At 49.3% G+C, this 19,179-nt stretch overlaps 1 protein-coding gene across 3 annotated transcripts; it reads left to right on the plus strand.

Annotated features, from left to right (window-relative positions):
* The first annotated feature begins 206 nt into the window (after positions 1–206).
* On the plus strand, positions 207–17,284 carry LOC309665307 (uncharacterized protein C7orf57 homolog). 3 transcript variants are annotated; one of them, XM_082471446.1, is made up of 9 exons: positions 207–467; positions 685–853; positions 7,945–8,130; positions 9,868–9,976; positions 10,403–10,559; positions 11,606–11,703; positions 13,173–13,378; positions 14,263–14,277; positions 16,224–17,282. In XM_082471446.1, exons 2-9 carry the CDS (start codon positions 799–801, stop codon positions 16,268–16,270), a joined length of 873 nt encoding a protein of 290 aa, XP_082327572.1. In that variant the 5' UTR covers positions 207–467; positions 685–798; the 3' UTR covers positions 16,271–17,282. The 3 variants fall into 3 exon arrangements, with proteins under 3 accessions (XP_082327572.1, XP_082327570.1, XP_082327571.1); XM_082471444.1 differs by having other exon boundaries at positions 338–467; positions 13,221–13,378; XM_082471445.1 differs by lacking the exon at positions 13,173–13,378 and having other exon boundaries at positions 338–467; positions 10,403–10,558; positions 11,604–11,703; positions 14,263–14,369; positions 16,224–17,284.
* The last annotated feature ends 1,895 nt before the right edge of the window (positions 17,285–19,179 follow it).

A 19,179-nucleotide genomic window follows, 5' to 3' on the forward strand; every position in this document is an offset into this window, starting at 1 on the left:
TTTCTTGGACGACTGGGAGGCGAGGGCGCACCAGAATTCTGAGGCCGGCCTCGCCCCCAGAACGCCCCATGCCTCGCCCCGCCAGCAGCGCGGCCTGGCCCAGCACCGAGGCAACGCCCCTGTCAGCAGCGCAGCCACGCCCCCGCCACGCCCTGAGGACTCTCCCGGCCAGCAGCGCGGCCACGCCCAGGCCAGCACTTAGGTCACGCACTGGCGCCGGGCTGTTGATAGTAGGAGCCCGCGCTCTGCCCCTGGAGCTGATTGGCCGGTTGCGGCCCCTCACACTGCCCCGATTGGCTGCCGCTGCTCCTGCTGCGACCGCCGGTTGGCCCAGGCCGTTGCCCCGGCGACGCGGGTTGCTGTGGTTCCGTGCCGCGCTGGGAGTTTGGGTTTGGTCCCAGCCGCCCGCTGGAACAGAGTGGCCTCGGACGCTGCAGGTGGCAATCACCGAGACCCTAGGCCTGCAGGTGAGCAGAGTCAGACGGCCAGTGGGGTCGGGGCAGGGAGGGGGCCACCCGTCACCCGGGATGGAGGAACACCGGGCCGGGGGGGGCGTGTACCTCGGAACCTGCTGTCCCCTGCTGTCTACTCGGCGTGTGTGTGCCCCTGCTGTATACCCTGCCTGGACGTGTCCCTGCTGTATACCCGTGTGGATGTGCCCCTGATGTATACCCTGCCTGTCAGGCGGAGGAGGACAGACAGAGCAGGAACGGGGACCCGGCCTCTGCAGCTCAACCCCCGCGTCGGTTCCTGGTTCACCCGAGAACAGAGAACAGCCGGCCCAGCGTGTCTCCCGGCATGAGGAACACGAGCAAGGAGCTGCACGGCGGCACGAGCCGCTATGCTCCCTGCGGTGAGTGACTCGAGGAGAGGAAACCCGCGTTTGCTCTGCGGCTGGACTGGCTCAAACCAGCATCCTGCGTGCGTGTGTGGCGGGGGTGGCCAGGAGGGGACAGGACAACACGGGGTACCCTCAGAGAAAGCTGCACACTGCCCCTATGCCCCAGTGTGGAAGCAAGGCTTAAAGGGTAGCATGGGGGGAAACTAAGCTTGTTAGTTAGTTTTTTCCCTTTATTCAACAAAAGAAAGTCAGGCTACCCACTGCTGTTGGAGCTCCTCAGTTTTTGGAGCGATAGCATCTCTGAAAATTTCTCTGTAGCAGTAACCCTGTGTAAGTCTCACAGGGGTCTCCCTGTACGTTGGCTTGGGCACTTTCATTTTCAGCTGCATCCCCATGTATTTCATTGATCACCTATCTCTTGCTCCTAATTTAGACCCCGACCAGGGTAACTATGTCTCCTGCTTTAAGCAGTGGGACACAGGAAACAAGCCTCTGGTGGAGGTTCCCACGGCAGTGGGCTTCTCACTGTGAAGCTGGCAGAAGGGAAGGAGGAAGACCTGGGTGCTGGAGTCTGATTTTGCCTTGGTTTTTACGCTGCCCCATCTCGAGAAGGGCTAGAAAAGGAGGGAGGAGAAGAGAGTCCCAGAGCTCTGCTGGGAAAGGCAGGGTGAGGGCTGGCAGGGGGGCTGCGGGCAGTGGGACCAAGCATGGGCTTCTTCACAGTCTCAACGTGCTTCTTGCCTGGAGCTCTGCTGTGGCCACTATGGTTGGGTCCGTGGCTGTGCTGGGAATGGGGCAGGGGACGGGAGGCCTGGGCCCCCGTCTCCACGGTGGGCTCTCAGCCTGGGTCTGACGTCTCAGTGCCTTAGTGTGTGGCCTCCCCATGTGAGCAGCACAGAAGACGGCGACACTTGCCAGGTGCTCTGCTAAACACTGTCACACTAACACTGAACTTCAGAACAACCTGTCGAGGGGTCCTTAGCCCTGGTTTATAGGTGAGGAAGCCGAGGCTCAGAGTTTCAGGAGGCTGCCCTGTTCTCCAAGGCCGCAGCGGCCCAAAGGCAGGGCTCCAGAGCCCCGTGGGATGTGCCCTCAGACACCAGAGAGCTGTGGGGCTGAGTCACCTTGCGATCTCTCTGAGCCTGGCTCCTTATGGATAAAGCAAGCACGCGAGGGGGCAAGGGAGCTCGTAAAGAAATCTACACGGTAGTAAGTGATCTGGTGCCATACAAGTACTGATCATGTTTGAGGACAAGACAGTTCTCGTTCCTTTAACCCTGTGTGTGTGTGTGTGTGTGTGTGTGTGTGTGTGTGTGTGTGTGTGGTGACAGCTGGTTCACAGTGACTCGTGTGCTGGCTCTCTGAGCAGGGCACACAGTGATAAACAGCCAACCAGGTTAGAGCTCAGTGCCCGCCCAAAGCTTCCGGTAATGAGAAGTAGAAGCTACTCTGTTCTCTGTGGATTAATTAGCAATCAAAACACAGAGAGGAAAAATCAAGCAAGAACCGAATGCCTTCCCTCTAAAAGAAAATATCTGAGCTGAATACAGTCAGATAAGATGGTCCTACCCATCCTCCTAGTTCTTAAATTAATTCTCTGTGAGCTTGGGCACACTTCTTTAAAGCTTTCCCGGGGCGGGGGGGGGGGTTTCTCCTTTTCAAAACTATAGTGTTTCCACTATACTGTTCATCTAATTACTGTTCTTTAGATATTTAAAAGATTTCCCATGAACATTCATTTTTATGCAGTGAACTAGCTTTAGTTCCAAGTACAGATTGGGTGGCTAACCTTTAGCTTCAGAGGATGGTGGCTTCTTGTTCCTGGGATCCATGTGTGCTTGTGTAAAGGGATCTATTCTGCACCATTTTCCTGTGTTCCTACTGTACCCGTCAGGGTTCTCCATAGCCCAACAAGATGTGTGTGTGTGTGTGTGTGTGTGTGTGTGTGTGTGTGGAGAGAGAGAGAGAGAGAGAGGGAGGGAGATTGACTGGGAGACCGATTTATTTTAAGGAATTGGCTCACACGGTTGTGGAGCAGGCAGGTCCAAAATCTGCAGGCCGGAGACCCAGGGAAGGGGTGATGCTGCAGTCCTGAGTCTAGAGGCTGTCTGGGGGCTGAATTCCTTCCTCCTCAGGGTACCTCAGTCTTTTCTCCTAAATCCTTGAACTGATGGCATACGGCCCACCAACGTTAGGGAGACTTACCTGCTTAATCAGAGTCTATTGATTTGACCGTTAATCTCCTCTAAAAAGCACCTTCACAGTAACATGCCAGACTAAACATCTGGGAACTGTGGCCTAGCTAAGGCGACACATAAAATTACCCATCACACCTGCCAGGAGCCAGTCCTATGTTAGACCTCGAACGCCATGCTTTTTTTTTTTTTTTTTGGCCACGACACACAGCTTGTGGGATTTTAGTTCCCCGACCAGGGATCGAACCTGGGCCCTCATCAATGAGAGTTCAGAGTCCTAACCACTGGACTGCCAGGGAATTCCCTGAACGCCATGCATTTTTGACAGCTGGTTCCAGTAAGCTCTTAAATGCAAGAGTTACTTGTGCTACGATAGTGGCATCTTTCTTATTTCACACTTCTGGATTTTGTGTCCAAAGCTTTCAATCAGCGGTGATATTTGTTCTTATATTTGGACATGCGGTTAATCAGTTTCTGACGCAAAGTGTCACCAGAACACCAAGAGCCCGAGTGTCCTAGGGTCTTCCCTCTGTGGAGCCATAAGTGGGCCTGATCACTACAGGTCCCTGGGCTTCTGCCCACACCTCTCGCTCCTGGCAGGGACCCTCACAGGTGGTCACAAAGCAGCCTGCAGGGCTGTGTCTTGGGTGCCCACTGAGGGGGCCTCAGGGCTCTGACAAGGCCGGTTCAGCTCACCCACTGTGGCCACTCTGGGTGGGGCGGGGGGTTCAGATCGATGGGGAGGGAGGGCAGGGAGCAAGCTGGCCTTCATTCACCGCCCCCCCCCGTTTGTCCTCCCACCCTCCTCTTCACGGGACCCTGTCCCCTAGAAATCCCACACCTTTTATCTACACTCACCGCGCTTCACCCTTGTGGGACCAGACTTGATGTTTCCACGGAAGCCACACGCAGCCCACCCCTGCCAATCTGCGGCCCGAGATGCTTCCCACAGCATGAGGATGCCCGGGACAAAGCCCCCCCCCCCGCCCCGCCCCGTTCAGCCACCCTCCTGAGTGCTGCTCCCCTTTCCTGTCCGACGACTCGGGATGTCCCACTTTGGCCTCAAGCAAAAGGAAAGCGGGGTGGGGTTCAGATGACATTGTTTGCCGGTGAAGCCTCCCCGATGGCGTCACTCAGTCCTGCATCTTCCTGCTCCTGTCAAATTAGCAAACCTGTTCAGTAAGGCTCTGTCTGTGTTTGTTTGTTTGTTCTTCCAATTGGAGTATAGTTGATCCACAATGTTGTGTTAGTTTCTGGTGTACAGCAAAGTGATTCACTTATACATATATATCTATTCTTTTTCTTATTCTTTTCCATTATAGGTAGATATTGAGTAGTATTCCCTGTGCTATACAGTAGGTCCTTATAGATTATCTATTTTATATATAGTAATGTGTATATGTGAATCTCAGCCTCCTAATTTATCCCTCCCACCCACCCTTCCTCTTTGGTAACCATAAGTTTGTTTTCTATGTTTGTGAGTCTATTTCTGTTTTGTAAATAAGCTCATTTGTATCATTTTTTTAGATTCCACATATAAGTGATATATGTGGTATTTGTCTTTCTCTGACTCTGACTTACTTCACTTAGTATGATAATCTCTAGGTCCATCCATGTTGCTGCAAATGACATTATTTCATTCTTTTTTATGGCTGAGTAGTATTCCATTGTATATATGTAGCACATCTTCTTTAGCCATTCATCTGTTGATGGACATTTAGGTTGTTTGCATGTCCTGGCTATTGTAAATAGTGCTGCTTATGAACATAGGGGTGCATGTATCTTTTTGAATTAGAGCTTTCATCTTTTCCAGATATATACCCAAGAGTGGGATTGCAGAATCATATGGTAGCTCTATTTTAATTCTTTTAAGGAAACTCCATAGTGTTCTCCATAGTGGCTACACCAATATACATTCCCACCAACAACAGTGTAGGAGGGTTCCCTTTTCTCCACACCCTCTCCAGCATTTATTATTTTTTTAATTAATTAATTAATTTTTGGCTGCGTTGGGCCTTTGTGGTTGTGCATGGGCTTTCTCTAGTTGCGGTGAGCAGAGGCTACTCTTCGTTGTTGTGTGTGGGCTTCTCATTGCAGTGGCTTCTCTTGTTGCGGAGCACGGCTTCAGTAGTTGTGGCACGAGGGCTCAGTAGTTGTGGCTTGTGGGCTCTAGGGCACAGGCTCAATAGTTGTGGCACTTGGGCTTAGTTGTGGGATCTTCCTGGACCAGGGCTCGAACCCGTGTCCCCTGCACTGGCAGGTGGATTCTTAACCACTGCACCACGAGGGCAGTCCCCAGCATTTATTATTTGTAGACTTTTTGATGATGGCTATTCTGACTGTTGTGAGGTGATACCTCATTGTAGTTTTGATTTGCATTTCTCTAATAATTAGTGATGTTGAGCATCTTTTCATTTGCCTATTGGCCACCTGTATGTCTTCTAAATGTTTATTAAACCTAAATGTTTATTTAGGTTTTCTGCCCATTTTTTGATTGGATTGTTTAATTTTTTGTTATTGAGTTGTATGAGCTGTTTGTATATTTTGGACATTAAGCCCCGGTCCATCACATAGTTTGCAAATATTTTCTTCCAGTCCATAGGTTGTCTTTTTGTTTTGCTTAGATTTCCTTTTCTATGCAAAAGCTTATAAGTTTGATTAGGTCCCGCTTGTTTGTTTTTGCTTTTATTTCTATTGCCTTGGGAGACTGACCTAAGAAAATGCTGCTACGATTTATGTCAGAGAATGTTTTGCCTATGTTCTCTTCTAGGAGTTTTATGGCATCATGTCTTATATTTAAGTCTTTAAGCCATTTTGAGTTTATTTTTGTGTGTGAGAGAGGGAGTGTTCTAACTTCATTGATGTACATGTGGCTGTCCAACTTTCCCAACACCACTTACTGAAGAGACTGTCTTTTCCTCACTGTATATTCTTGCCTCCTTTGTCACAAATTAATTGACCCTAGGTGTGTGGGTTTATTTCTGGGCTCTTTATTCTGTTCCATTGATCTGTAGGTCTGTTTTTGTGCCAATACCACACTGTTTTGATTACTGTAGCTTTGTAGTTTTGTCTGAAGTCTGGAACAGTTATGTCTCCAGCTTTTTCTTTTTCCTCAGGATTGCTTTGGCAATTCTGGGTCTTTTGTGGTCCCATATAAATTTTAGGATTATTTGTTCTAGTTCTGTGAAAAATGTCATGGGTAATTTGATAGACATCATGTTAAAGCTGTAGATTGCTTTGGGTAGTATGGCCATTTTAACAATACAGTAAATCCCCTACATACAAACAAGTTCCGTTCTGAGAGTGCATTCATAAGTCCAATTTGTTCGTAAGTCCAACAAAGTTCGCCTACGTACCCAGCTAACACAATCAGCTATATAGTACTGTACTGTAATAGGTTTATAATACTTTTCACACAAATAATACATAAAAAACAAACACAAAAAATAAAGAAAATATTTTAAATCATACAGTACAGTACCTTGAAAAGTACAGTACAACAGCTGGCATCCAGTGGCTGGCATCGAGTGAACAGGCAAGAAGAGTTACTGACTGGAGGAGGGAGAGGAGGTGGGAGATGGTAGAGCTGAAGGATCATCAGCAATAGGAGTTGGAGGGCAAGCTGCAGTTTCACTCACGCCTGATGTTGACGGCACAGGTTCTGGTTCCTTGCTGGAACCAGATGCATGTTCACATCTTTGAAAGTTTGCAACTTAAAGGTTTGTATGTAGGGGACTTACTGTAATAATTCTTCCAACCCAAGAGCATGGGATATCTTTCCATTTCTTTGAATCATCTTCAGTTTCCTTTATCAATGTTTTATAGTTCTCAGCATATAAGTCTTTTGCCTCCTTGGTCAGGTTTATTCCTAAGTAATTTTTTTTCTTTTTGATGCGATTTTAAAAGGGATTTTTTTTTTTTTTTTACTTTCCCTTTCTGATATTTCATTGTTAGTGTAAAGAAATGCAACAGATTTCTGTAATCTTGTATCCTGCTACCTGGTTGAATTCATTTATCAGTTCTAGTAGTTTTTGTGTGGAGTCTTTAGGGTTTTCTATATAGAGTATCATGTCATCTGCATATAATGACAATTTTACCTCTTCCCTACCAATTTGAAAACTTTTTATTTCTTTTTCTTGTCTTGTTGCTGTGGCTAGGACTTCTAATACTATGTTGAATAGAAGTGGTGAGAGTGGGCATCCTTGTTTTGTTCCAGATTTTAGTGGGAAGGCTTTCAGCTTTTTACCATTGAGTATTATGCTGGCTGTGGGTTTGTCATAAATAGCTTTTATTATGTTGAGATATGGTCCCTCTGTGCCCACTTTGGTAAGAGTTTTTATCATGATATCTCAGTGTTTTTAAGGTTCTAAGTTGATCAAATCTTGGCTAACATTTGGTCACATAGTCCAGAGACTTGCCCACATTTTAAGTGATTTGGGATCTTTCAGGAATGTGTACTCCCAGAAATGCAGTCTAGTCCCAATTCCAATGGAGGATTGAAGGAGAAGAGAGAGAGAGCTGCACACGTAGGGGATTTGGATACCTCACTGGGAGGTTAAAAACCCCAGGGAAGGGCTCTGCTCTCACTGCTTTGGGACAGAGGAACAGCCAGTAGCAGAGAGGCCAGCAGGCCTCCTAGAAGGTGCTTGTCATCTGCTGGGTGCCGTGGCTGCTGCTTGTGGCCTTTAGGGACTGTTAGCTACACGACTGGCAGGGTTATGCCTCAGGTAACAGGTGTTTACAAGAGGGCAGTTTCACCTGTGCTGGTGTCCCATGTTGATGTCCTCTGCTGGTGTCCTGGGAGGGTGAGACGCCCTCCCTGGTGTAGTTGTCTTCTGGGCAGTGGACCAAAGCAGCCTGGATTCCGTAAGTAATGACCTGACTGACCCTTGGCCTCCTCTTCCCTAGATTGGTATTACCACCTTCCTGTGAAGCGGTCTGAGAAAGCTGTGGATGCCCCGCCAGCGTCCCAGATCCCAGGCCTCAGTGACCTGAGGGAAGCCCCCAGTGGGCACACGCTCAGGGAACGAAGGTACTGGGTGAAGGAGACGGACTCAGAGTACGTGAAGCTGGCAAAGCAAGGCGGCCAGCCCGGTGAGCACCGCAGGCTTGTGCTTTGTGGCGGGAGTGACACGGTCGTCTGGTCATCGTGTCTTCCCTGTAAAAATATGTGAAGTGCATGAGCTTTGCCCAAGGCCGTTAGGAAGTCCAGGTCAATGGATACAGTTCAGGGTGCAGACTCTTCAGGGGCGTGCTGCCGTTTATGGGAAAGACCCACTAGGCTGTGAGTTCACCGCATTGGGATTTTCCTTCCGAGCGACACCCCTGCGGTGACTCCCGTGCCACCTCCCTGTCTAACTGCAGTCTCTGTCTCTGCACTGCAGTCGCCGAGCTCCGGGCCACCCCGTCCCCAGTCGCCTGTGAAGCATCTTTGTTCCTGTTGCTCTGTCTCATCGTCCCTCATCCTGTGTATTAGTGTCTTCTTGATGATGGAGGCCAGGGATGAGTGTCCATGGTGATGCAGACGAACATCACACTTGTAACCATGATGGAACTGAGAAAGGCCTGCTCAGCTGTGCTAATTAAAGCTGCTGGTCAAGCTAGGAGTCACGTCTATCTAGCACGCCTTCTGGCTGGCCTTTGTGGTGAACGAGCCTGAGAAACGCTGACCCTTCTCTCTCTCTTTCTGACCCCTGCTCCTGCTGTGGAGATTGTCACGGGGAGAGTGGGCGACATGGCAGAGGGCAGCACCTGGCTTTAATGGTCAAAAGCCCGGAACAGACCATGTGACTCACTGCGTGTAAAGCATAGAAAGTGCGCCACCTCCCCACTCCCCAGCCACCAGTTAAAAGGACATTAGTGCGACAGCTGGCAGAATCTGAACAAGATCTGTAAACTGGCTGAAAGGATTGCATCACACTAATTTCCTGATTTTGATCACTACACTGTGATTATGTCATAACTGTTTCTCGAAGCCTCCCAAACGGTTCCCCAAACAGCAATGACAGTGACAGTACTAACGGTGGGGGGGGGGGGGTGGGGGGGAGAGAGAGAGAGAGAGAGAGAGAGAGAGAGAGCATGGGAAACGAATCGCAGCATTTGAGGAATCTGGGTGAAGGGTTTAGGGGAATTCATACCATTTTTTGGACCTTTTGTCTAAGTCTGAAATACTTAAAAACGAAAAGTTCAAAAAATAAAAAAGTTAAACATGTCTTGCTAATAGTAAGAACAGTCGATGCTGGCCGTCGCTCCCGCTTCCGCGCCTGACTGACCCCTGCCTGGGAAGAGCCCTCAAGCCGGGGGAGGGGGACGAAGACCTGGCAGCAAGTGGGGGGGTCGGGAGCTGGAGCCCGAGCGAGTCTCTGACCCTCTCAGCCTGGCTCCAAGGGGGGCACCGGTTAACACTCCCCCTGCCCCCAGGATTTAGAGGGGCTGGTGCCCCGCTTCCCATCGGAAACCTGGAGGGGGCGGCTCACCCCAGAACTGCCGCGTGGGGGGTGGAGAACAGACTGTCCTGGGCAGAGAGGAGCCAGGGCGCAGCCCCCCGGGGGGCCCGAAGAGTTTTGTCCCCGCAGATACCGCCCTGGAGCAAGGACCCCTCCCCCTCCCCCCAGAGACAGGGAGGCGGTGGCCGGCGGCGGGGCAGGGGTGCAGGAGGGATGTCCTCTGGGCACCAGGCAGCAAGAGCACTGGCGGGAGAGGACCGGGGACACCCCGGCGTGCTGCCCCCCGGCCCAGTGGAGCCCAGGAGGAGAGCCGGTCCCCTCGTCGCTGCGACCTGCCCGCTGGTAATGCGCAGGCCGCTCACAGCCGTGTCTTTTTGGCCTTGAGATCTGTTGAAGCACTTTGCCCCCGGCACCACGAAGGGCTCCCCCGTGGCCTACTCCTTGCCAGACTGGTACGTCCACCACAGCCAGCCGCCGACGGCCGACCGGAGGCAGTGAGTATCCTGACCCCCGCGTTGCGGCCCCGCCCAGGCCTGCGTCCCCAGCCTCTGACCTCCGCGCCCGGCCTCTCCGCCCGCCGCCTCCTTGCAGCCCACTGCCTCCGGGAGGCTGGGCGCCCTCTTCTGTCCCGTCCTTGCTGGGAGTCCGCTGGTTGCCCAGCTTCTCCCCTGCTCTGCATCCCGGAGGGCCCCTCCCTCTCCCCTCCCCTCCCTCTCCCCCTCCCCCTATGCTAAGGGCCTAGACTTTATCCTAGCAGAACAAGGAGCCGAAAAAATGAGGGGGGTGGGGTGGGTGGGGACTGGAGAAGGTCAGAGCTGGGTGCTGGGGTGGGGGGGGGAGAGGGAAGGAGGGAGGCAGGGAGGGGAGGTCAGGAGGTGGCCCTAAGCCGCGGGCCGGGGCTCCTCCGTCGGTTTCTGCAGGGTCCCCGCTGTGTCCATACCGGATTACATGGTTTATGAAGAGTCTAACCCCGATCACGTCAGTGGCAACTATGAGTCCAGAAGGGGGCCCTTCGACTTTGACATGAAGTCAGTTTGGCAAAGAGAGGCCGAGGAACTGGAAAAGGAGAAAAAAAAGGTGACTGGAGCCCCAATAGATGGCATGGCTTTGCTTGCCGCCGGGGAGCACGCCCCGCGATGTGCTTGTCGGCAGGGTGTGTCTCATGGCCCCCAGGTCTGCATTTTAATTTCGATCTGCTCAAAGGCCAGAGGCCACGGGAAATTAGCTTCCTTCTTCTCCTTATGAATTCGACCTTCGAGGTAAGAGTGCCTTTTACTGAGTGAGTTTTAACGAGCTGACACTCATCTTGGGGAAAGTTGGCCGTCACTTCTCATCTGCCCGGATAGAAAGGACATTATCCAGTTTCTGAACAAGCCCATTCTGTTTAAGGGTTTAAGTTAAAGTTCCCCGTAATACTCTGTACGGGCAAGAAGGGAAGAGGAGATGCTGCTTCTCTTCTGTGCAAACCCTGGGTATTTGTATTTGACCTTGAAGGAGCACGGACGGCAAGGCAACACACTTTCAAGGCATTTCTGTTTCAAAGGCACCCTGTGAAGGCCATCTCGGGTCAGTGGCTTCCTGGTGGCGGTGTCTCGGTTCACGGGACTGGCGTGGCTCCTGGGACGTGGGGGTCTGTGGGTGAACTGGAGACGTTCACGGTAAAACCGGCAGTGGGTCCTGACGATGAGCAAGCCTGGCCGCCCTTCCCCCGCACGGCAGGGGAGCGGCCTTGCTGGCTGGCAGGTTCCTTGCCTGACCCCAGCCCGCTTCGCAGTGTCTGCTAGGAAGAGAAGCCCTGGAAGTTTATTCCGGGGCTCGGAGAGTTGACCACTGTGCACAGTGTCAGCTGCGTGCAGCAGGCCGGCTGTCTGCCCTCAAGACACCCTGTCCCAGCCCTGAGCCTGGCTCTGGGGGGTTGGCATGTTCAGTGAACGGGCTGCTCCTGGCGACCCTTCCCAGCAATACATAGAGGCTTCAGGTGCTAACCAGGGCCACGGTGCCCATGCCCTATAAAAGGCTGGACGCTGTACTGTCGCCAAACCATTGACAGGGCCATGCAGCGGCTGAGAAAGTGCAGGGAGCAAACCCTTCTAAGTCAGGGTTTCGTGTGTCTCTCTGTACAGGTGAGGCTACCAGCCATCAAGTCCAAGTATCCGAGCAAAGCCGGGACCCCGCTTGGCCCCAAAGACCCTGCAGGAAGCAAACTGTCCTTTCCCCCCATGTAAGTGCACGGGCTGCGCCAGCATGGTCTGGATTCGGTTTGGGTTTGGTCTTTGGTCCAAGTGACAACAGTGACAACCATGGCTCCAATACACGATGCTGATGCCGGCCTAACAGTATTCGCTTCCCAGCAGCAGGTTGTGGTGATGTGACTTCAGTGGCACAACTTCCCACGGCCTGGCCCTGTCTACTGGCCTCCTCTTCCATTTTCCCTTCCCTCCGGATGCCCATCCCCCCGGGCCCCTGTGGGCCCCATCCTCCCCCTCCCTGAGCACTGAGCTGAGCTCTCTCCTCTGTCAGCCTGTGTCACCCAAGCTCGCCCTATAAACTTGGGGCCACATGTATGTGCTGCTCAGTCCTGACGTTTTCTGTCCCCAAGGCCTGGACCCTGGTGTCTGCGTCTAGTGAGCCCTTGGCTCTGCATTCAGCTGGAACATCTGTCAGGCGCCCTGACACTTCATTACTCGCCCAGCTGGAGAGGGGGTCCCTGAGGCCTTCTGTTTCTCTTCCCTTCCCCAGAATCCCACTGTAGTGCTAGAATTAATGCCGTTAATTGTCTGACTAATTCTTACAATTGCTTCTCCTCTAGAGGGGCTGGGGGAGGAGCAATAAATCAGTTACATTATGTGTGACAAATGCCATGAAAGCACCACACTCAGACTGCTAGGGCAAAAAAATTATATCTATCTATTGTCCATCTATCTATCTATCTATCTATATCTGTATACATCTACATCTTTCTATCTATATCCATCTATATTTCTATATCTACCTATCTCTCTACCTATACATACATATATATATATATATAGAGAGAGAGAGAGAGAGAGAGAGAGAGAGAGAGAGAGAGAGCGCCAGCCCGCCAGAGCCATTAGGAAGACCCTTGACAACAGAGTGATTTATTTACAAGTAAGAAACCCGAGGCTCTCGGAGGGCACAGGTGATATGCATCACCTGTTTTACATCCGATCTCCCCACCTCTCCTAATGGAGGTTATGATAAGGTCTGCAAAGATGTAAATGACAGAGAGAAGACAGAGGTGTGTAAAGAAGCAGCAGATAATCTTTAACGTGAACAGGGAAGAACTAATTAAGAAAGTAACAATTTGTTTGAAAGTGGTAGAGTCTGAGTCAGTCATCCCTCCCCAGGGAAGGGGCGGTTCTTTCAGAAGAAGGCATCCCTGGGAAATGCTGGAATTCTTCTTCTTCTCATTGGCTGTTCTGAAGAAAGGTTTTGGAAACTGAACTAAGTATGCGCTCACTGTGTACAAGGATGCTTGGAGGTTACTTCCTTATGCTTAAAAGTGGAGAGAGATTGAGAAAGAGAGATAAGAGGGAGAGAGGGAGAAGCATCTCTGTTGTGTATTCAGGGACAGTAACGCATCTAATTTACCATCAGTATGTTCGCTGAGAACGCTTCTGGATTATCCTTCACCTTTGTACTTAAGTACTGAATTTTTCTCTTTTTGAGGCCTGGTCAAAAAACCAGTTCACCCACGAACTTTTCCAAACTTATTAGCAATGGATATAAGGCTGAGTGGTTACAGCAGCGAGCAGACCCAGACAAGAGGACCCCGCAGACATCCAGGGCCTCTGCTTCGTCTCCGTCCCCGTCTCCGCGGGACGCCGAGCTGCCCCCAGACCCAGAGGCTCCTGAAGGCGCCAAGGAAGGCCCAGGTGAAGTGCACGGCCCCTGAGACCCCTTGTCTCATTACCTGTATCATAATGAGTGATCTAAAAACCACATAAAAAACCTACAGAGATACTGAGGTTACAGATACACATGAGGATAATATATATTGTGCTTCTTTCCTCTTTATTCAGATGAATAGCAAAAGTCATTATTTCTGTGGCTTTACATTTTCTTTTAGTTGTCAAAAATTCTGATGCTTTATGTGTTGTACCACACACATAATATCAGTTTTAGCCTCCTGGGTCCAAAAGATTCTGACCCCTGCAATGCTTGGTCCTCTCTGAGGCAGCTTCAGATAAAGCCCCAGTTCTTGAAAAGAACTCGCAGTTCAAGCTTGAATTTGTTCCATTATCAGCATTTCTTAAACTTTGTCATTAAACTTTGAATAGCTTAGACATTTCCCTGAAATTAGCTGTTCAAAAAACTTTATTAGTTTGATTTTTAACAATCACTGTCACAGGGACAATTAGTCTTATTTTGGGCGACGTCCATCTTAAGGTCTATCGAGTATGATGTTTAGTTTCTGTAGCTCTAGAACCTATTGACCATTTGCCTTTAGGAAACTTACTTTCACTCTGAGGCTTCATTTCTCTGATTAAGGAGGAAGGAGCTGTGTTGTGTCTCTTCAAGCATCTCAAATGTTTTATGTGATCTTTTGTAAACGTGAGCTCTGCCTGTCTTCCAGGCCGGTGGGCAACCATGCTGGCCTGGCCAGTGTCTTAATGATACCCTCTCTCCACTGTCACCATGATGCCATTTTAAGTCATACAAACTTTTACTAATTTTTAAGGAATTATTGTGAGTAATTCTTTTAAAATTTGCCTCTTTTATTAAATTGAACAACTAATGCACTTGTCTTTTATTACAGAGTCTTCTTCTCCAAGTGAGTATTTATAGAGAAACTGACCTGCATCCAAGTATAAAAAGTGTCTCAGACACAAAAACAATTGATGGACATAGTTCTTCAATCTGAAGGTGATGCATCTCAGAAGCCTCTGAGGTCCCTCTCCAAACCACCCGTGTTCTAACTACAAAAGCTGGTGACATCTATGCCTTTAAAAAGTCAGAGTTCTAGGACTTCCCTGGCGGTCCAGTGGTTAAGACTCCGTGCTTCCATTGCAGGGGGCACGAGTTCCATCCCTGGTCGGGGAACTAAGATCCTGCATGCTGCGCAGAGGGGCCAAAAATAATAAAAAAAAAAAAAAAGTCAGACTTCTAGAAACACAGTTTGGGGACAGCAAAAGAAGGACCACTTACATTATTACAACAGAATTATTCTTTTATGCATATCACACAAGATAAAGCATATTTCAATTTACTTCAGAGGCATACATTTTATTAGACACTACGTGAGAAATGTGGGTTTAAATAATGGTAAAGAAGTGAAAGGCCAGGAGAGGCTTCTAATTTAAATACAGATGCCCCTATATACACTAGTAAACGTAAAATAGATAGCTAGTGGGAAGCAGCCGCATAGCACAGGGAGATCAGCTCAGTGCTTTGTGACCACCTAGAGGGGTGGGATAGGGAGGGAGGGTGGGAGGGAGGGAGATGCAAGAGGGAGGAGATATGGGGACATATGTATATGTATAACTGATTCAGTTTGTTATAAAGCAGAAACTGACACACCATTGTAAAGAAATTATACTCTAATAAAGATGTTAATAAATAAATAAATAAATACATACATACATACATACATACATACAGATGCCCCAGGCACAGAAGCCCACCTGCACAGGGTCTCTGAGGGTTTTTAGTATTGTTTTTCTGCATGGTCTTAAATAGATAGAATTTTCCTCACCACCACCAAAATATCTGATCTGGTCAAGGAACTGTCGTTGGACATTAAGGTGATACACTTTCTACTGGGAAATGAATCATTGCAGTGCTATATAATTCACGTGTTTAAATTAGCAGCAAGACCCTCTTAATCTCAGAGGAAATTTTTAACAGTTCAAAATTAGCGGAAGACCAAGTAGGCTTGGTAAAGCCCCTGTAACCGGGAAGAATCACCGCTTGGCTGAGCAGACCTGCCTCTGCGCATTTTCTGGGTCGCCGAGGCATCACTGCCCAGGTGTCGACCCGCCCCCCCCGGAACTTCAGATCCGGACGGGCGGCGTGCTGGGGCTGCCCTCGGCCATTCGTTGCCCTCTGTCTCCTGTGCCTCCTCCTCCTGTCCATCCTGGCTTTTAACGTGATGAACAGCAATCGCCCACCCGGAGCTTGCCTTTTCCTTACACGGAACCACGCCCTGAGCCGGCCGCTGCAACTGTCTGGACCTCATCAAGGCTTCTTTAGTGTGTTTTCCCTCCACCTGTCACAGGATTATCATTTTTCACTGCAATTTTTGCAGCCGCTCGAGGTGTTTCTGACACGCCAGATAGCTAGCTGGCCTTTAGATGAGTGGCACCGTTGACGCAGGTGCGCAGGGTGCGGTGTCGGGGTGCACGGTGGGGGCCGGGCAGCATCCCCTGGGGCCGCAACAGCCCGGTGGAGCTGGGCCGCCCCCCTGCCCAGGCCGCTCCCCCCTGCGCGTTCAGCTCCGCCCTCCTGTGTCCGCAGAACCTTTTCGGCACGTGCAGGCTTGACTCAGCGATCACCAGCCGCCTGCAGGTTGGAGGCTGATGTTTCCGACGTGTGATTTGTGGCTGCGGGTAGGACCGTGCGCTAGATTTTTATGTAGACTTCAGTAATAATCCTTATAAATAGGTGAAGAGTTACACGTTTTCTTTTAGTTAAAATTAATAGGTTCAATTTTCAAATTTATAAAACGCGCCATCTTTTGTCTCTTTGCCCTTAAAGTCTTATCTTTATTTTGCATTGCAGGTCCAGTAGCACCTCCATCCGCCTCAGCGCCCGCGGAGCGCAGATAAACCCCGCTGTGATGTGCAGCTGGGACCTGTGTAACAGCTATAGTTACAAGGCTCCTGTTACAGTTTATTAACATAGATTCTCACGAAATGATCCATCTTAGAACATATTTGACGTCGCTGCTGCATAGATGGTGCCAGTGTTGGGTTTTGTTTCTTGCATCCCTCTGGGACGCCAGGCGCGTGGCCTTTGCGCCGCTGCGCCTCTCTGGCCTGGGAAGTCCCAGGGTCTGGGAACCGGCCACTTCCTTCCAACCCTCGGCCGACGTCACCATCTGCCGTGTGAGCCTCTACTGGCACCACTTCTGTTGAAATCGACGGTTTAGACTCTTGACTGGAAATGACTCACCCAAAAGCTTTTTCACTATTTGGTCCTGTAATCTTTGTAGGAATAATTTTTCTGTTACAAAAAAGTATTTAATTCCAGAATATTGTGATATAGTTTATATTAAGAAACAGATTAATTTATTATGCCTTGAAATTTTAAACATTTAGTATGAAAACATTGTAGGATTTGCTAGTTTTAAATGTTTGAAAATATTTTTGGCATAAACTGAAATCCATAATAGTGAACATTTATTATTTTGTATTAAGTAAAAATATGTTTAATTTAAATATTTAATTTAGTAGTCTTAACAAAAATGTTTTACTGCTCAGACAATTCTCTCAGTTTATAAATTTCATTACTATTTATATGTAAGTGATTAGCATAAAAATGTAGTTTTATATTTTGTACATTTAATTCACTCATAAAATAATAACATTCTGCTGGAAGATTTTCAGAGAGCCAAGTAAGTTCAGAGATGTTTTAGCTTCTTTCCCAGAATAAACTTATCATGCATTTGCTCACCTAAAATCTAAACGTTTTCAATTAATTATTTAAACGATATACTGCATTGAACGCATGGATGCGTGTGGTTGTGTAACTACACAGCTCAGAGGACATGAGTGGCACGTGCAGTGAAGGGAAAGAGTCCGCTCTAGAGGAAGGTGCCGACTGTCCCTTGTTTCTCCCCTCCCCCTTCCTTCCTCCACTTCAATCCCTACCTCATTCTCAACCCGTCCCCCCCAAGAAGAAAGCATCAGGAACAGGTATCAGTAGCTTAAGACTCTTCGATCCATTTTGAGGATATTAGAGTAGCAGAAACCCGTGGTTTTAGGGAGAGGACAGAGTTTGGGGCAGGGACCTGTGACCAGATCTTGGCTCCACGCAGGGCAGCTGGGGTCTGTTATTGAAAAGCCAGTCGTGCAGTTAACTTTCTGCTTGGTAATAGAAAACAAACGTTATGAAAACGGAAGATTTGCACATTCCATCTAATTGTTCTGAAGTAAAGCACTTTTGCCAAAAGATAAAAAATATAGCTAGATCATACTAAGTATAAATTGTCAGTTAAAACCAGCAGAAAAAGTGTTTAATGAAATAGTACTTTCACACATATGTGCGTGCATGCACACTCACACACACCCTTCCAGTGTCCTGATGTTTCTGTGACAGGCATCTGGCAACCTCAGCTCACCACAGCCCAGCTCACAGAGCTTAGCTCTGAGCCTTGGTTTCCTCCTTTATCAAAAGGAGATACTTCCGGGACTTCCCTGGCGGTCCAGTGGTTAAGACTCTGCGCTTCCAATGCAGGGGGCACGGATTCCAGCCCTAACGGGCCATCCCACAAGCCATGTAGCGCAGCCACTAAATACACACATAAATACATAAAGAAAAAGGAGATACTTCCTATCCAAGGGCTGTCATGAAGATTAATCAAAATAAGTTTCAACAAGGTTCCTGACACAATATCTGACACTGTACTCAATCATTCTCTCAGCTTTCAGAAATCTAATGTTCAATTTGGTGGTCAACTTGCCCATGAAGGGAGGCCCAGATACACGTAGGAAAGCCAGCATCCCTGGAGAAAGCTGGGATTCTAACCCCTGTTAACTGATTTAGTACAGAGCCTGAGATCTGCCTGAAATGGGCCCAGAGGTCACGCTCTATGAAAAGTAAAGCAGAAGTTAGTGGAAGAGAGGAAAGACAAGAGAGAATAGCTTCAAGGAGGAGAATGCAGAGCAGTGCAATAACAAGTAAGGCAGCATGGAAAGAAAGTGGAAATAAATGTCAGGAATTAGAGCAGATATGATGATGGAAGAGAATGAGGTACTTTGCACCCTACAATGGGCTTAGCTCGAGCCCAGGAAACATCTTCAAAAATTGGCCAGATTGTACATTAAAAAGCAGCAGAGGGGCTTCCTGGTGGCTCAGTGGTTACGAATCTGCTTGACAATGCAAGGGACAAGGGTTCGAGCCCTGGTCCAGGAAGATCCCACATGCCGCGGAGCAACAAAGCCCGTGCGCCACAACTACTGAGCCTGTACTCTATAGCCTGCGAGCCACAACTACTGAGCCCACGTGCCGCAACTACTGAAGCCTGTGTGCCTAGAGCCCGTGCTCCACAACAAGAGAAGCCACCGCAGTGAGAAGCCCGTGCACCACAACGAAGAGCAGCCCCGGCTCGCGGCAACTAGAGAAAGCCCGCGGGCAGCAATGAAGACCCAACGCAGCCAAAAATAAATACATTAAAAAAAAAAATCATAACAGGCTTTTGTATCTCATCAGACCCTCGTCGACCCCTGCAGCAATGGGCATTGTTCCCATCTGAGGGATATGTTCAGAAAGTCACCGGCCAGCACGCAGCGCGGCCAAGGGCACCAGGGTAATTTCACATGAGGGAAAATTCACTACAGACAGCACCAGTTAATGGTTTAGAATGAAAGCAATGGGGCAGAAAGCTCGTGGAAAACGGCTCTGGCATGAGCGGTGACCTCGGGCAGTCATCTCTGTCCCCCACGTCTCTGCTGTCAGGCGGGGAGGAAGCCGCAGGGAGGTGTCGTGGGCGGGGCAACCGGTTTCTTGAGAAACC

Source organism: Balaenoptera physalus (genome assembly GCF_965194825.1).
Source record: "Balaenoptera physalus genome assembly, chromosome: 8".
NCBI lineage: Eukaryota > Metazoa > Chordata > Mammalia > Artiodactyla > Balaenopteridae > Balaenoptera > Balaenoptera physalus.